The 16,585-nt window shown below is 48.8% G+C and overlaps 2 protein-coding genes across 3 annotated transcripts in view; one reads left to right on the forward strand and one right to left on the reverse strand.

The window, feature by feature from the left end:
• Positions 1-10,948, reverse strand: part of LOC139229609 (erythroid membrane-associated protein-like) — a 42,477-nt gene extending 31,529 nt beyond the window's left edge. Inside the window, exons 1-2 of the mRNA XM_070861117.1 lie at positions 10,667-10,948; positions 8,452-8,516 (exon numbers count right to left, since the gene is read on the reverse strand). Coding sequence (XP_070717218.1) covers positions 8,452-8,512 — 61 coding nt within the window. The 5' untranslated portion in view covers positions 8,513-8,516; positions 10,667-10,948. The remainder of the gene's footprint in view (positions 1-8,451; positions 8,517-10,666) is intronic.
• The window catches only part of LOC139229608 (butyrophilin subfamily 1 member A1-like), a 54,445-nt gene continuing 48,298 nt past the window's right edge, over positions 10,439-16,585 (forward strand). The window contains exons 1-3 of one of the 2 annotated variants that reach the window (XM_070861115.1): positions 10,439-10,570; positions 13,075-13,140; positions 13,232-13,573. In XM_070861115.1, coding sequence (XP_070717216.1) covers positions 10,480-10,570; positions 13,075-13,140; positions 13,232-13,573 — 499 coding nt within the window. In that variant the 5' untranslated portion in view covers positions 10,439-10,479. Of the gene's footprint in view, positions 10,601-13,074; positions 13,141-13,231; positions 13,574-16,585 lie in introns of both variants that reach the window. The other variant, XM_070861116.1, reaches the window with a different exon arrangement.

A 16,585-nucleotide genomic window follows, 5' to 3' on the forward strand; every position in this document is an offset into this window, starting at 1 on the left:
CAGCATCCCCGTTGAAATGCAAGAGCTAATCAAGCCGTTCCAGCGGCGAAAGGACAAGCTATCCATTCAGGCAGACTGCCTGTTGTGGGGTAACCGCGTTGTGCTACCCAAAAAAGGGCAGGGAGATGTTCATCTCTGATCTCCACAGCACACACCCGGGTATAGTAATGCTGAAAGGGATAGCCAGATACCCACGTTTGGTGGCCTGGTATCGACTCTGCCTTAGAGTCCTGTGTACGGCAATGCAGCGTGTGTGCTCAGTTGAGCAACGCGCCCAGAGAGGCACCACTAAGTTTGTGGTCCTGGCCCTCCAGACAACGGTCGAGGATCCATGTGGACTACGTGGGCCCGTTTCTCGGTAAAATGTTCCTGGTGGTGGTGGATGCTTTTTGAAAATGGATTGAATGTGAAATAATGTCAGGAAGCACTGCCACCGCCACCATTGAAGGCCTGAGGGCCATGTTTACCACCCACAGCCTGCCTGACATACTAGTCAGTGACAACGGGCCATGTTTCACCAATGCCGACTTTAAAGAATTCATGACCCGCAATGGAATCAAACATGTCACCTCGGCCCCGTTTAAACCAACCTCCAATGGGCAGGCAGAGCGGACAGTACAAACAATCAAATAATTAAACGAGTCACAGAAGGCTCATAAGAACATAAGAACATAAGAATTAGGAACAGGAGTAGGCCATCTTGCCCCTCGAGCCTGCTCCGCCATTCAACAAGATCATGGCTGATCTGGCCGTGGACTCAGCCCCACTTACCCGCCCTCTCCCCGTAACCCTTAATTCCCTTATTGGTTAAAAATCTATCTATCTGTGACTTGAATACATTCAATGAGCTAGCCTCAACTGCTTCCTTGGGCAGAGAATTCCACAGATTCACAACCCTCTGGGAGAAGAAATTCCTTCTCAACTCGGTTTTAAATTGGTTCCCCGTATTTTGAGGCTGTGCCCCCTAGTTCTAGTCTCCCCGACCAGTGGAAACAACCTCTCCGCCTCTATCTTGTCTATCCCTTTCATTATTTTAAATGTTTCTATAAGATCACCCCTCATCCTTCTGAACTGCAACGAGTAAAGACCCAGTCTACTCAATCTATCATCATAAGGTAACCCCCTCATCTCCGGAATCAGCCTAGTGAATCATCTCTGTACCCCCTCCAAAGCTAGTATATCCTTCCTTAAGTAAGGTGACCAAAACTGCACGCAGTACTCCAGGTGCGGCCTCACCAATACCCTGTACATTTGCAGCAGGACCTCCCTGCTTTTGTACTCCATCCCTCTCGCAATGAAGGCCAACATTCCATTCGCCTTCCTGATTACCTGCTGCACCTGCAAACTAACTTTTTGGGATTGAGTTTCATGCACAAGGACCCCCAGGTCCCTCTGCACCGCAGCATGTTGTAATTTCTCCCCATTCAAATAATATTCCCTTTTACTGTTTTTTTTCCCCCAAGGTGGATGACCTCACACTTTCCGACATTGTATTCCATCTGCCAAACCTTAGCCCATTCACTTAACCTATCTAAATCTATTTGCAGCCTCTCTGTGTCCTCTACACAACCCGCTTTCCCACTAATCTTTGTGTCATCTGCAAATTTTGTTGCACTACACTCTGTCCCCTCTTCCAGGTCATCTATGTATATTGTAAACAGTTGTTCCCAGCACCGATCCCTGTGGCACACCACTAAACACCGATTTCGAACCCGAAAAGGACCCATTTATCCCGACTCTCTGTTTTCTGTTCGCCAGCCAATTCTCTATCCAATTCTCACTCCAAACCCGCCTGTCCTGAGTACTGCTCACTGCCGCACGAGAACCCACTCGCTCACAAGCGTGCCCCCGGCTGAGCTACTCATAAAAAGGACACTTAAAACCAGACTCTCGCTGGTTCACCCCAACCTGCATGATCAGATAGAGAACAGGCGGCAGCAACAAAATGTAAACGATGGTCGCGCCACTCTGTCACGGGAAATTGATCTGAATGACCCTGTGTATGTGCTAAACTATGGACATGGTCCCAAGTGGATCGCGGACACAGTGATAGCTAAAGAAGGGAGTAGGGTGTTTGTAGTCAAACTAGACAATGGACAAATTTGCAGAAAGCACCTGGACCAAACGAGGCTGCGGTTCACAGACTGCCCTGAACAACCCACAGCAGACACCACCTTTTTCGAGCCCACAACACACACCCAAAGGATCAATGACACCATCCCGGACCAGGAAATCGAACCCATCACACCCAACAGCCCAGCAAGGCCAGGCTCACCTAGTAGCCCTGCAGGGCCAACAACACACCAGCCCAGTGAGGGCACAGCCAACAAACCAGAACAGACATTTGTACTGAGGCAGTCCACCAGGGAAAGAAAGGCTCCCGACCGCCTCACCTTGTAAATAGTTTTCACTTTGACTTTGGGGGGGGGAGTGATGTTGTGTATCTGTAAAGCATGCACTCCCATGTTCCACCACCAGGGAGCGCATCCCCTGAAGTCCCAAGGGATCCCAGCATCCCTTGGGAGCACTGTATATAAGCCGGCCCCTAAGGCCTGTTCCTCACTCTGGAGTGTCTTATTAAAGACTGAGGTCACTGTTACTTTAATCTCCCTGGGCCCAAGTTTCCACATGATTTGCACCTGATTTTTTAGGAACAACTGGTGGAGAACGGACTATCTTAGAAATCGCAATTCTCCACATTTTGTTTTCTGCAATTCTAATCAGGTAGAACAGTTTCACTTTGGAACAGATTTTTTCTTCAAAAGGGGGCGTGTCAGGCCACTGACGCCTGATTTCAAAGTTTCCACAGTGAAAACGTACTCCAAACTAACTTAGAATGGAGCACGTGAAGATTTTTGTAGAACTGAAAAAACCTGTTCTACACATTAAAAAATCAGGCGCAAGTTACAAATTAGGCGTCCAGAACGAGGTGGGGGGGGGGGAAGGGAAGTCATTAAATTCTACAATAAATCCTTATTTATACTTATACAATTATTATACAAATAAATCCAACCTGAATAAAAATTTATAAGGAAGCCGATCGTTCCCGCGTGGGGGGGGGGGAAGGAGGAGGCAGCCATTTGTTCCCGCGGGGGGAAGGAGTCAGCCGTTCCCGACAGCGGGCGGGGGGGGGGGGGGGGGGGGGTGAAGGAGACAGTGAGAAGGCTGCAGGAAGCCTCACAAGTTCAGCAGCCATTTCCCGACAGCAGGGGCGGGGAGGCCGTCGGGAAACGGCTGCCTCAACTTTCTGCGGCTTCCTGCAGCCTTCTCACTGCTGATGTGCTGAGGGCAATGTGCTTTTATTAAAAAATGTTCAAAAACTAAACAGCGACAAAGAACTACAAAAATGGCCGACTGCCAATGTTTCCTTCATACTGCGCGTGCGCGAACGCTCCAACGCGCACGCGCAGGGTTGCCGGCAGGAAGAAAACGAATTTAAATGGTACCCTCCCTCTCCCACTTACAAAATCGGCGCGAGTGTAGGCTCCGCCCCCCTGGGCGCCGCGCCAAGCAGACATGGAGCTGCAGGGCGCTCCAGAATCGCGCGGTTTTTTTCCGGCTCCGCCTCGCCTCTGAAGCCTACCCTGTCCCAGTAGACTGTGGGAAATCTAACCACACTATTATGGGGATAGTATTAAGGATACAGGTCATGGGTGGGACAGCCCGACCCACACCAGTATACGGGGTGGAGAACATTGGAGTTATTCAGGGAGGTGCATACATTCGTTTCTCAGTGGTCCCACCCTAAAGTTTCTATAGATATGTAAAGAGAAAAAGGTTAGTAAAGACAAACGTAGGTCCCCTGCAGTCAGAATCAGGGGAAGTCATAATGGGGAACAAAGAAATGGCAGACCAATTGAACAAGTACTTTGGTTCGGTATTCACTAAGGAGGACACAAACAACCTACCGGATATAAAAGGGGTCAGAGAGTCTAGTAAGAAGGAGGAAATGAGGGAAATCCTTATTAGTCGGGAAATTGTGTTGGGGAAATTGATGCGACTGAAGGCCGATAAATCCCCAGGGCCTGATGGACTGCATCCCAGAGAACTTAAGGAGGTGGCCTTGGAAATAGCGGATGCATTGACAGTCATTTTCCAACATTCCATAGACTCTGGATCAGTTCCTATCAAGTGGAGGGTAGCCAATGTAACCCCACTTTTTAAAAAAGGAGGGAAGAGAGAAAACAGGGAATTATAGACCGGTCAGCCTGACATCAGTAGTGGGTAAAATGATGGAATCAATTATTAAGGATGTCATAGCAGCGCATTTGGAAAGAGGTGACATGATAGGTCCAAGTCAGCATGGATTTGTGAAAGGGAGATCATGCTTGACAAATCTTCTGGAATTTTTTTGAGGATGTTTCCAGTAGAGTGGACAAGGGAGAACCAGTTGATGTGGTATATTTGGACTTTCAGAAGGCTTTCGACAAGGTCCCACACAAGAGATTAATGTGCAAAGTTAAAGCACATGGGATTGGGGGTAGTGTGTTGACATGGATTGAGAACTGGTTGTCAGACAGGAAGCAAAGAGTAGGAGTAAATGGGTACTTTTCAGAATGGCAGGCAGTGACTAGTGGGGTACCGCAAGGTTCTGTGCTGGTGCCCCAGCTGTTTACATTGTACATTAATGATTTGGACGAGGGGATTAAATGTAGTATCTCCAAATTTGCGGATGGCACTAAATTGGGTGGCAGTGTGAGCTGCGAGGAGGATGCTATGAGGCTGCAGAGTGACTTGGATAGGTTAGGTGAGTGGGCAAATGCATGGCAGATGAAGTATAATGTAGATAAATGTGAGGTTATCCACTTTGGTGTTAAAAACAGAGAGACAGACTATTATCTGAATGGTGACAGATTAGGAAAAGGGGAGGTGCAACGAGACCTGGGTGTCATGGTACATCAATCATTTGAAGGTTGGCATGCAGGTACAGCAGGCGGTTAAGAAAGCAAATGGCATATTGGCCTTCAGAGCGAGGGGATTTGAGTACAGGGGCAGGGAGGTGTTACTACAGTTGTACAGGGCCTTGGTGAGGCCACACCTGGAGTATTGTGTACAGTTTTGGTCTCCTAACGTGAGGAAGGACATTCTTGCTATTGAGGGAGTGCACCGAAGGTTCACCAGACTAATTCCCGGGATGGCGGGACTGACATATGAAGAAAGACTGGATCAACTGGGCTTGTATTCACTGGAGTTCAGAAGAATGAGAGGGGACCTCATAGAAACGTTTAAAATTCTGACGGGTTTAGACAGGTTAGATGCAGGAAGAATGTTCTCAATGTTGGGGAAGTCCAGAACCGGGGTCATAGTCTAAGGATAAGGGGGAAAGCCATTTAGGACCGAGATGAGGAGAAACTTCTTCACCCAGAGAGTGGTGAACCTGTGGAATTCTCTACCACAGAAAGTTGTTGAGGCCAATTCACTAAATATATTCAAAAAGGAGTTAGATGTAGTCCTTACTACTAGGGGGATCAAGGGGTATGGCGAGAAAGCAGGAATGGGGAACTGAAGTTGCATGTTCAGCCATGAACTCATTGAATGGCGGTGCAGGCTAGAAGGGCTGAATGGCCTACTCCTGCACCTATTTTCTATGTTTCTATGTCATAAAGTGGGAGCACGCTGTAACGGGTACTGACCTCTCCGGGTGCCGGAGCCGGGGTGCACACGTAATACTGTGTCCCCAGTACTTGAGTGCCCATTCAAAGTCACACTGTGGGTTTAAAGCTGCTGTCACACAGCCTATTAAATGCACCATGGAGGTAATGACACAAGACCAGGTCCCTCCACAGGTAGCATACATAGGGAGTGGGACATATTGTGTCACCACCAGTGCGCCCCACTACTAACATGGACACTTCTGGTGTCCGGTAGGTGACAGCAGTTTCTGCTTCAAACCTGAGGCATCAGTTCAAGTGGCCCAGGAAGGGATTGTCCCCCATTCCTGAACCCTCCAATGTCCACCTCACTGTGAAGGAAAACATTACAAACCTGCAGGGTTTTGTTGTACATTTTGGCTATGCAATTCCCCCTCTACCCGAACATCTTACCGCTCTGCTAAAAGCTGTAATTATCTCACAGAAACACTTCTATACTCTAGAACAGAAAACCATTGAGATAGGGAAAAAGATTCTCGATCACCATTCCGCCTTGGTGGGGCCTTTTCAGAAATATAGAGGTCCCAGTCTGGATCCACATCGCTTCCCATACTTCAGTTATTTGTCAACACGCGATTATACTTTACTTATGGTGTCTCACTTGCCGAGTGAAACGCAGAGGCCGTCAGGTCAGGCACCTAAGGGTGTTATACGCTCCTTGGCCGAACTTGGGAATCGCGCAGGGAGGGGTGACACCATACTACCATGTTTAATTTGTGTTTGATTTTACCTGCTGTAAACCGCAAAATATTGTGTGTGGTAAGAGTGTCACACTACATACCTTTATTTTTACTGAACTTGAGAATGTGTTTGACTATGTGCTTTTACTTTACTTAAAGTTGTGTTTGACTGTATACCGTTATTTTACTGTGAAAACTGAGTAATAGTGGGGCATCGTACCCCCTCTATGCTGCAACCGAATTGTAATGACTGTATTCGCCTGTATATTGCATTGCATTTCAACGGGTGATGCAGGGTAATGTTTAGTTAGTATAAATGCAGGGAAGGTTGACTCTTGGGAGCAGGAATTTTGCTTACCTTGATTGACACTCGAGTGTGGAGTATCAACAGGGGGGACTGAAAGGGTGCAAAATTCACAAGAACCCCCCCAGTGTTTGGGCTCATTCGAAAGGAAATTTAATTTGGGACTATCTACCAAAAAGATTGGAACCCTAAAGTGCTTATGGAAGAAACTACGAACTTTAATAGAATTTTGAACTTTTATAAGGCAAATTCACGCAGTGGGCGGGCCTAAAAAGCACTGACAGGAGACAACCTGATTAATGAGACTACCTGGGTGTGAGGACTAAAGTAACCTGTCTGGAGAAATGGGTATTCGAGAATCCCTCTCCACAAGAGACATTAACATTGCAAAATGGCCAGAGATAGCTAACCATCAACTTGAAACAGGAAAACCATTTCAGCATAAACATCACAGAGGCCCAAGCCAGCCTGTATGCGAAAAATTAAGCACAAAAGGACATTGCAATTACCAAACTAATATCTCCATCAGGAAACAGTTTTCGAACATCAACCCACCCAAAACATGTCAACTTTTAACGAGCCCGCCAAAATATTACAAAGAAGAGCCAAGCCCGCCAAATTTAAACAAAGAATTCTGAACAGATAAGGCGCCAAGATTAGAACCACTCAAACTGTATAACTGGCCCCCTGTTTCAACAGAGGGTATGACAGACTAGTACCAGACTACGCTGTGTCATCCAGACAAGGAGAGAAACCAACGCGACAGTTGTAAACTAACTTCTCCAACCTCGAAGTCCTGAAGGAAGGAAGACCACCACCATCACAGCAGCAACTGACCACAATCAACATGTTAGCAACGAAAAACCACCGCGATCGACCAAACTCGAAACAAAACTCCAACGGGAAAAAACGAAGAATCGAAAAGTTTCCACTCTACAATCTAATCCTGACCTCTCAACGGGTAAAACATTACCTAAAAGACTGTAGAAACCTATTTCTAACCAAAGAAAATGGGTACTTACCCCACAGATCCAAAACGCGCCTTACCGCATCAGCGGACTCAACCCAACTGAAGATTGCGCAGCAGAAAGTCTTCTCCGACGTTCGGGGTACGGCAAGCAAACCCTACCACATCCAGCGAGGAGTCGAGGATATCTTGCTTCCACACCAATATTATGGGCTCTAAGGTGACGAATGAGTCCTGTGCGGGATCGACAGACTCTACCACATGTGGGTCAGGTGGTGATTAAAGAATTGGCTGGGTGGGGTGCTTGGATTGCCATACATTCCTTCCACTATTTGTGCTTGGTTTATGCATGGTCCCGACAAAGAGACTCAAAGTGATTGACACGGTCTCGAATTTTTCTCCTCTAATTTAATTGGTCTTGGGCCAAGGATTCCCAAGAGTCGACGAGGATGTCACATTTTTTCAAGGAGTTTTTGAGGACATCCTTAAAGTGTTTTCTCTGCTCTCCTGGAAGTCCCTTGCGGTGAAGGAGGGGCCTCGGTTTAACACCTCATCCGAAAGATGGCACCTCCGTTAGTGCAGCTCTCCCTCAGTGCAGCACTGGAATGCCAGACTACATTTTGTGCTCCGAATGGGACTTGAACCCATGACCACCTGAGTCAGAGGCGAGAGTATTACCCACTGAGCCATGGCCAACACATAATTACATCATTGAGTCAAACTTCTCCAGGTACAAGAAGAGACATCCTTTAATTATGTCGTGGAAGATGAAAAAGCTACTGTTAAAGAACACAACCTGTAAACAATGTTAAAAAATAGAAATATTATGGAGAAAGAGAGATTCCTCACCAGATACTGCACCACAAACAAGGAACAGGCCGAGAAGGAGAGTACCACAGTCCATTTTCATCACCCTGCAAATTGAAAATGAACGCAATTATTTTTGTGAATTATCTCAGTAAATTCTTCAGGAGCTGGATAAAATCTGAGTGGCAATCCGACTGAAGATTGTATGGATTTACAAGAACCAAGTTAATCAAATGAGAACTAAAGATGTTGCTTGGATGTAAATGACATTCTCAGGTGACCATGCTACAGCCAAGAAGGCCTTACCCGCCACAAGGATCTCCCTATCTCTGCAAACTCTACACCCCCTCATTTCCTCCAATTCTTCCGTATTTCTGTAATCTCCTCCAGCCCGACACCACCACCCCCACCATCTCTGTAATCTCCTCCAGCCCTACAACCCTCCCAATCACCTCCTCCAGCCCTACTCCCCTCCCTATCACCTCCTCCAGCCCTACTCCCCTCCCTATCTCTGTAACCTCCTCCAGCCCTACACCCCTCCCTGTCCCTGTAACCTCCTCCAGCCCTACACCCCTCCCTGTCCCTGTAAGCTCCGCCAGCCCCTACACCCCTCCCTATCTCTGTAACCTCCTCCAGCCCTACACCCCTCCCTATCTCTGTAACCTCCTCCAGCCCTACACCCCTCCCTGTTCCTGTAACCTCCTCCAGCCCGACACCCCTCCCTGTCCCTGTAAGCTCCTCCAGCCCCTACACCCCTCCCTATCTCTGTAACCTCCTCGAGCCCTACACCGCCAGCCCCCCATCTCTGTAATCTCCTCCAGCCCTACTCCCCTCCCTGTCACCTCCTCCAGCCCGATACCCCTCCCTATCTCTGTAACCTCCTTCAGCCCGACAACACTCCCTATCTCTAAACTCCCCCAGCTCCACACCCCTCCCTATTGCTGTAACCCCTTCCAGCCCCACACCCCTCCCTATCGCTGTAACCCCCTCCAGCCCCACACCCCTCCCTATCGCTGTAACCCCCTCCAGCCCCACACCCCTCCCTATCGCTGTAACCCCCTCCAGCCCCACACCCCTCCCTATCGCTGTAACCCCCTCCAGCCCCACACCCCTCCCTATCGCTGTAACCCCCTCCAGCCCCACACCCCTCCCTATTTCTGTAAACTCCTCCAGCCCTACACCCCTCTCTATCTCTGTAACCTCCTACAGCCCTACAACCCCTCCCTATCTCTGTAAACTCCTCCAGCCCCACACCCCTCCCTATTTCTGTAAACTCCTCCAGCCCTACACCCCTCTCTATCTCTGTAATCTCCTACAGCCCCTCCCTATCTCTGTAAACTCCTCCAGCCCTACACCACTCCCCATCTCTGTAACCTCATCCAGCCCCTACACCCCTCCCTATCTCTGTAATCTCCTCCAGCCCTACACCCCTCCCCATCTCTGTAACCTCCTCCAGCCCCACACCCCTCCCTATTTCTGTAAACTCCTCCAGCCCTACACCCCTCTCTATCTCTGTAATCTCCTACACCCCCTCCCTATCTCTGTAACATCCTCCAGCCCTTACACCCCTCCCTATCTCTGTAACCTCCTCCAGCCCCTACACCCCTCCCTATCTCTGTAAGCTCCTCCAGCCCCCTACACCCCTCCCTATCTCTGTAACCTCCTCCAGCCCCTACACACCTCCCTATCTCTGTAACATCCTCCAGCCCTTACACCCCTCCCTATCTCTGTAACCTCCTCCAGCCCCTACACCCCTCCCTATCTCTGTAAGCTCCTCCAGCCCCCTACACCCCTCCCTATCTCTGTAACCTCCTCCAGCCCCTACACCCCTCCCTATCTCTGTAACATCCTCCAGCCCCTACACCCCTCCCTATCTCTGTAATCTCCTCCAGCCCCTACACCCCTCCCTATCTCTGTAACCTCCTCCAGCCCCTACACCCCTCCCTATCTCTGTAATCCCGTCCAGCCCCCTACACCCCTCCCTATCTCTGTAACCTCCTCCAGCCCTAAAACCATTCCGTGGCCCACAACAAGGAAACACACGGCCCACCGCAAGAACACACACGACCGATGGGTACACGCTTGGCCCGAAGTCCTGATTGTGGTCTAAATATCTTTCGACATGAGCTGACAGCTTGGGCGGGGCTGGACATCAGAAAATGTGCGAGTGAGTGAAGATCCGGACAGCTCGGTGAGAACCGGCTAAACCCCGTTTCCAAATTGATGTCAAAGGGCCGAGTGGAAGCCCCGTCCTTACCGGATCCAGATCAAGTCGGTTCCCCGGGACTGGGCTCACTTCAGCAAAACCCAGCGGCTCGCAACTGCGTCCCGGCAGCAAATGTAGGAAAAGGGCTGGGCTCCGGACACCTCCCCCCGGGGAAAGGCTGGCTGTGAGAGCCGGGCTCCGGACACCTCCCCCCGGGGAAAGGCTGGCTGTGAGAGCCGGGCTCCGGACACCTCCCCCCGGGGAAAGGCTGGCTGCAGGAGCCAGGAGCCGGGGAAAGATGTCCTAGGACGGGCTGCAATCGGCGCTTTGCTGCAGTTCAGCGCCGCGCCCACCGGAATTGCGGCAAAGCGAAATTGACCTTTGCGCAGCGATTTCGAGTTGAGCCATTGCGTAGGGCGGAAGGTTTGGGCGCAAACAGGTTGGTGCCATTTGCTGCCAATGCATGGAGTGACCTGGAATGGGAGAGGGGACAGGATCAGCTGGGCTGGGACCCCCTTCCTCACAAACCAGGGGCCGGACTGGAGCAGATCCCCGGGTTCACCATCATCGGCAGTCCCTCAGAGTCCAGGATGACTTGCTTCCACACGAGAGATTAGATCTCAGGTGACCGATGAGACCAATGTGGGATCTGCAGTCTCTGTCGCAGACGGGTGGGATGCCTGGTTTGCCGCGCGCTCCTTCCGCTGTCGACGCCTGGCGAACAGACTCGAAGCGTTCCGCGCCTTCCCGGATGCTTTTCCTCCTCGTCGGGCGGTCTTGGGCCAGGGATTCTTCGGTCGTCGGTGGGGGTGTTACATTTTATCGAGGAGGGTGTCCCTGAAATGTTTCCTCCGCCCACCTGGGGCTCGCTTGCCGCGTCGGAGCTCCAAGTAGAGCGCTGGTTTTGGGAGTCTCGTGCCGGGTATGCGGACAATGTGGCCCGTCCAGCGGAGCTGATCGAGTGTGGTCAGTGCTTCAATGCTGGGGATATTGGCCTGAGCGAAGAACTGACGGTGGTGCACCTATCCCTGGGTTACAGCAACAATAACCTGTATCTATATAGCGCCTTTAATATACTGAAATGTCCCAAGGTGCTTCACAGGAGTGATATAAGACACAAGTTTTGACACTGACCCACATAAGGTGAAATTAGGGGCAGGTGACCAAAAGCTTGGTCAAAGAGGTAGGTTTTAAGAGGCGCCTTAAAGGAGTTGAGAGAGGCGGAGAAGTTTAGGCAGGGAGTTACAGAGCTTAGGGCCCAGGCAACATAAGGCACGAACATCAATGGTTGAGCGATTATATTCAGGAATGCACAAGAGGGCAGAATTAGAGGAGCGCAGACATCTGGGGGTGGGGTGTTGTGGGGCTGGAGGAGATTACAGAGATCGGGAGGGGCAAGGCCCTGGAGGGATTTGAAAACCAGGATGAGAATTTTGAAATTGAGGCGTTGCTTAACCAGGAGCCAATGGAGATTAGCGAGCACAGTGGGTGATGGGTGAGCGGGACTCGGTGTGAGTTAGGACACAGGTAGCCCAGTTTTGGATCACTTTAAGTTTATGTAGGGTAGAATGTGGTGGCCAGCTAGGAGTGCATTGGAATCATCAAGTTTGGAAATAACAGAGGCATGGATGAGGGTTTCAGCAGCAGTTGAGCTGAGGCAAGGGCGGAGGTGGGCAATGTTACGCAGGTGGAAATAGGCGGTTTTAGTTATGCTGCGGATTTGTGGTCGGAAGCTCATTTCTGGGTCAAATATGACACCAAAGGTGCGAAGAGTCTGGATCAGCGTCCGACAGATGCCAGGGAGAGGGATGGAGTCAGTGGGTAGGGAACGGAGTTTGTGGCGGAAACCAAAGATAATGGTTTTCCCAATATTTCATTGGAGTCAATTTCTGCTCATCCGGTACTGGATGTCGGACAAGCAGTCTGACAATTTGGAGACCGAGGAGGGGTGGAGAGAAGTGGTGGTGAGGTAGAGCTGGGTGTAGTCAGTGTACATGTGGAAACTGACGTGGTGTTTTCAGATGATGTCACCAAGGGGCAACATACAGATGAGAAATAGGAGGGGCCAAGGATAGTTCCTTGGGGCACACCAGAGGTAACAATGCAGGAGTGGGAAGAGAAGCCATTGCAGGTGATTTTCTGGCTATGATTAGATGGATAAGAATGAAACCAGGCGAGTGCAGTCCCACCCAGCTGGACGATGGTGGAGAGGCGTTGGAGGAGGATGGAGTGGTCAACCGTGTCGATGGGTGCAGATCGGTCGAGAAGGACGAGGAGGGATGGTTTACCTTTGTCACAGTCACAAAGGATGTCTGTTGTGACTTTGATGAGAGCCGTGTTGGTACTGTGGCAGGGGCGGAAACCGGATTGGAGACATTCAAACCTGGAGTTAAGGATGTTAATGATGTAGTTTGAAAACATTGGGTGATTGATCCTGGTAACTCTGATCTAATTTACAGGGTTCACAATGGAGAATTGCTTACTGGTGTCATTCCTGTTGTTGCAGTTTCACATTACAGCAGCAGGTAAGAGACTGGTTTAAAGGCATGCAATCTGGATTATCTGTACAATGTGTGCTGTGACAGTATTTAAATGCTACTCATTCTTCTGTTACAGGGAAGTTCGTAGTGACTGGTACAGACGGCCAAGTACTAGTGACCAATGGTAGTAGTGTTGTGCTGAACTGTCGGGTCACACCGAGATTTGACCCTCTAAGTATGGAACTGGAATGGTTTAAAGCAGAAACCAGTGAGGAAGTAGTTTCCTTAACAAATGGACGCTATGGTGAAACGCTATTAAAGTATCGTGGAAGGATTGAGCTCTTTAGGGACAAATTCGATCAGGGAAATATATCTCTCCATCTAAGCAGTGTCCGTATCTCTGACGAGGGCAAATACAAATGCATCGTGAGCTCTGATACCTGGGGAGATGCAGGAGATGTAGAGCTAACAGTAGCTGGTAGGTATTGATACAGAGAACTGAATCTGTGAATGTAGTCACCGGAAATTATTCAGAAATGTACATCCCCGTGTAAAATGTCTTGTTAATTAACTTATTAACATAGAATACCAACATTAATTCTTCACTGTTATTGCTGCTTCAGTTTGAATGTGACTTTATCATGGGTGACTTTAATCTACATATTGATTGTGCTAACCAAACTGGAAGCAATGTGGAGGAGGTGGATTTCCTGGAGTGTATTGGCGATGGTTTTCTAGACCAATATGTTGAGGAACCAACTCAGGAGCTGGCCATCCTAGACTGGGTGATGTGTAATGAGAAAGGACTCATTAGCAATCTTGTTGTGCGAGGCCCCTTGGGGAAGAGTGACTATAACATGATAGAATTCTTTATTAAGATGGAGAGTGACGCAGTTAATTCAGAAACTAGGGTCCTGAATTTAAGGAAAGGTAACTTCGATAGTTTGAGGCATGAATTGGCTAGAATAGACTGGCAAATGATACTTAAAGGGTTGACGGTGGATAGGCAATGGCAAACATTTAAAGATCACATCGATGAACTTCAGCAATTGTACATCCCTGTCTGGAGTAAAAATAAAACAGAGAAGGTGGCTCAACCGTGGCTAACAAGGGAAATTAAGGATAGTGTTAAATCCAAGGAAGAGGCATATAAATTAGCCAGAAAAAGCAGCAAACCTGAGAACTGGGAGAAATTTAGAATTCAGCAGAGGAGGGCAAGGATTTAATTAAGAGGGGGAAAATAAAGTACGAGAAGAAGCTTGTTGGGAACATAAAAACTGACTGCAAAAGCTTCTATAGATGTGTGAAGAGAAAAAGATTAGTAAAGACAAATGTAGGTCCCTTGCAGTCAGATTCAGATGAATTTATAATGGGGAACAAAGAAATGGCAGACCAATTGAACAAATACTTTGGTTCTGTCTTCACGAAGGAAGACACAAATAACCTTCCGGAAGTACTAGGGGACTGAGGGTCTAGTGAGAAGGAGGAACTGAAGGAAATCCTTATTATGCAGGAAATTGTGTTAGGGAAATTGATGGGATTGAAGGCTGATAAATCCCTGGGGCCTGATAGTCTGCATCCCAGAGTACTTAAGGAAGTGGCCCTAGAAATAGTGGATGCATTGTTGATCATTTTCCAACAGTCTATTGACTCTGGATCAGTTCCTATAGACTGGAGGGTAACTAATGTAACACCACTTTTTAAAAAAGGAGGGAGAGAGAAAGCGGGTAATTATAGACCGGTTAGCCTGACATCAGTAGTGGGGAAAATGTTGGAATTAATTATTAAGGATGAAATAGCAGCACATTTGGAAAGCAGTGACAGGATCGGTCCAAGTCAGCATGGATTTATGAAAGGGAAATCATGCTTGACAAATCTTCTGGAGTTTTTTGAGGATGTAACTGGTAGAGTGGACAAGGGAGAACCAGTGGATGTGGTGTATTTGGACTTTCAAAAGGCTTTTGACAAGGTCCCACACACGAGATTGGTGTGCAAAATCAAAGCACATGGTATTGCGGGTAATGTACTGACGTGGATAGAGAATTGGTTGGCAGACAGGAAGCAGAGAGTCGGGATAAACGGGTCCTTTTCAGAATGGCAGGCAGTGATTGGTGGAGTGCCGCAGGGCTCAGTGCTGGGACCCCAGCTCTTTACAATATACATTAATGAGTTAGACAACGGAATTGAGTGTAATATCTTCAAGTTTGCAGATGACACTAAACTGGGTGGCGGTGTGAGCTACGAGGGGGATGCTAAGGGGCTGCAGGGTGACTTGGACAGGTTAGGTGAGTGGGCAAATGCATGGCAGATGCAGTATAATGTGGATAAATGTGAGGTTATCCACTTTGGGGGCAAAAGCGCGAAGACAGAATATTATCTGAATGGCGGCAGATTAGGAAAAGGGGAGGTGCAACGAGACCTGGGTGTCATGGTACATCAGTCATTGAAAGTGGACATGCAGGTGCAGCAGGCGGTGAAGAAGGCAAATGGTATGTTGGCCTTCATAGCTGGGGGATTTGAGTATAGGAGCAGGGAGGTCGTACTGCAGTTGTACAGAGCCTTGGTGAGGCCTCACCTGGAATATTGTGTTCAGTTTTGGTCTCCTAATCTGAGGAAGGGTGTTCTTGCTATTGAGGGAGTGCAGCGAAGGTTCACCAGACTGATTCCCGAGATGGCTGGACTGACATATGAGGAGAGACTGGATCAACTGGGCCTTTATACATTGGAATTTCGAAAGATGAGAGGGGATCTCATTGAAACATGTAAGATTTTGACGGGACGGGACAGGTTAGATGCGGGTAGAATGTTCCCGATGTTGGGGAAGTCCAGAACCAGGGGACACAGTCTTAGGATAACGGATAGGCCATTTAGGACTGAGATGAGGAGAAACTTCTTCACTCAGAGAGTTGTTAACCTGTGGAATTCCCTGCCGCAGAGAGTTGTTGAGGCCAGTTCATTGAATATATTCAAGACGGAATTAGATATGGCCCTTACGGCTAAGGGGATCAAGGGGTATGGAGAGAAAGCAGGAAAGGGGTTCTGAGGGAATGATCACCCATGATCTTATTGAATGGCGGTGCAGGCTCGAATGGCCGAATGGCCTACTCCTGCACCTGTTTTCTATGTTCTATGAATACATGGAGTTAACCTTCCGTATTGTAATTGGATTGTGGAGGAAATGAAACCTTGCTCGATCTGGGCAGTCTCATTATGAACAATCGGGCTGGGGAACCTCTCAATCTGCATGGGGCTCACTGTGGGTGTGGATTCGCTGTAGATTGTGTCACTGGGACTCAGGAGCAACACTTTATCTCATGGCCTGAGATATCCTCGTCCTCCCTGGCTCACAAGATAATTACAGATGAGGAAGGCCATTCGGCCCATCTTAATTGGACCAGAGAGACCCAACAGTCCCCCATTGGACCTCCGATTGTTGCTGAAACCACTGCAGGGTCTTCTCCTCCTCCTCTCTGTCCAGGGACCATTCTGT

Source organism: Pristiophorus japonicus, chromosome 19, assembly GCF_044704955.1.
Source record: "Pristiophorus japonicus isolate sPriJap1 chromosome 19, sPriJap1.hap1, whole genome shotgun sequence".
NCBI lineage: Eukaryota > Metazoa > Chordata > Chondrichthyes > Pristiophoridae > Pristiophorus > Pristiophorus japonicus.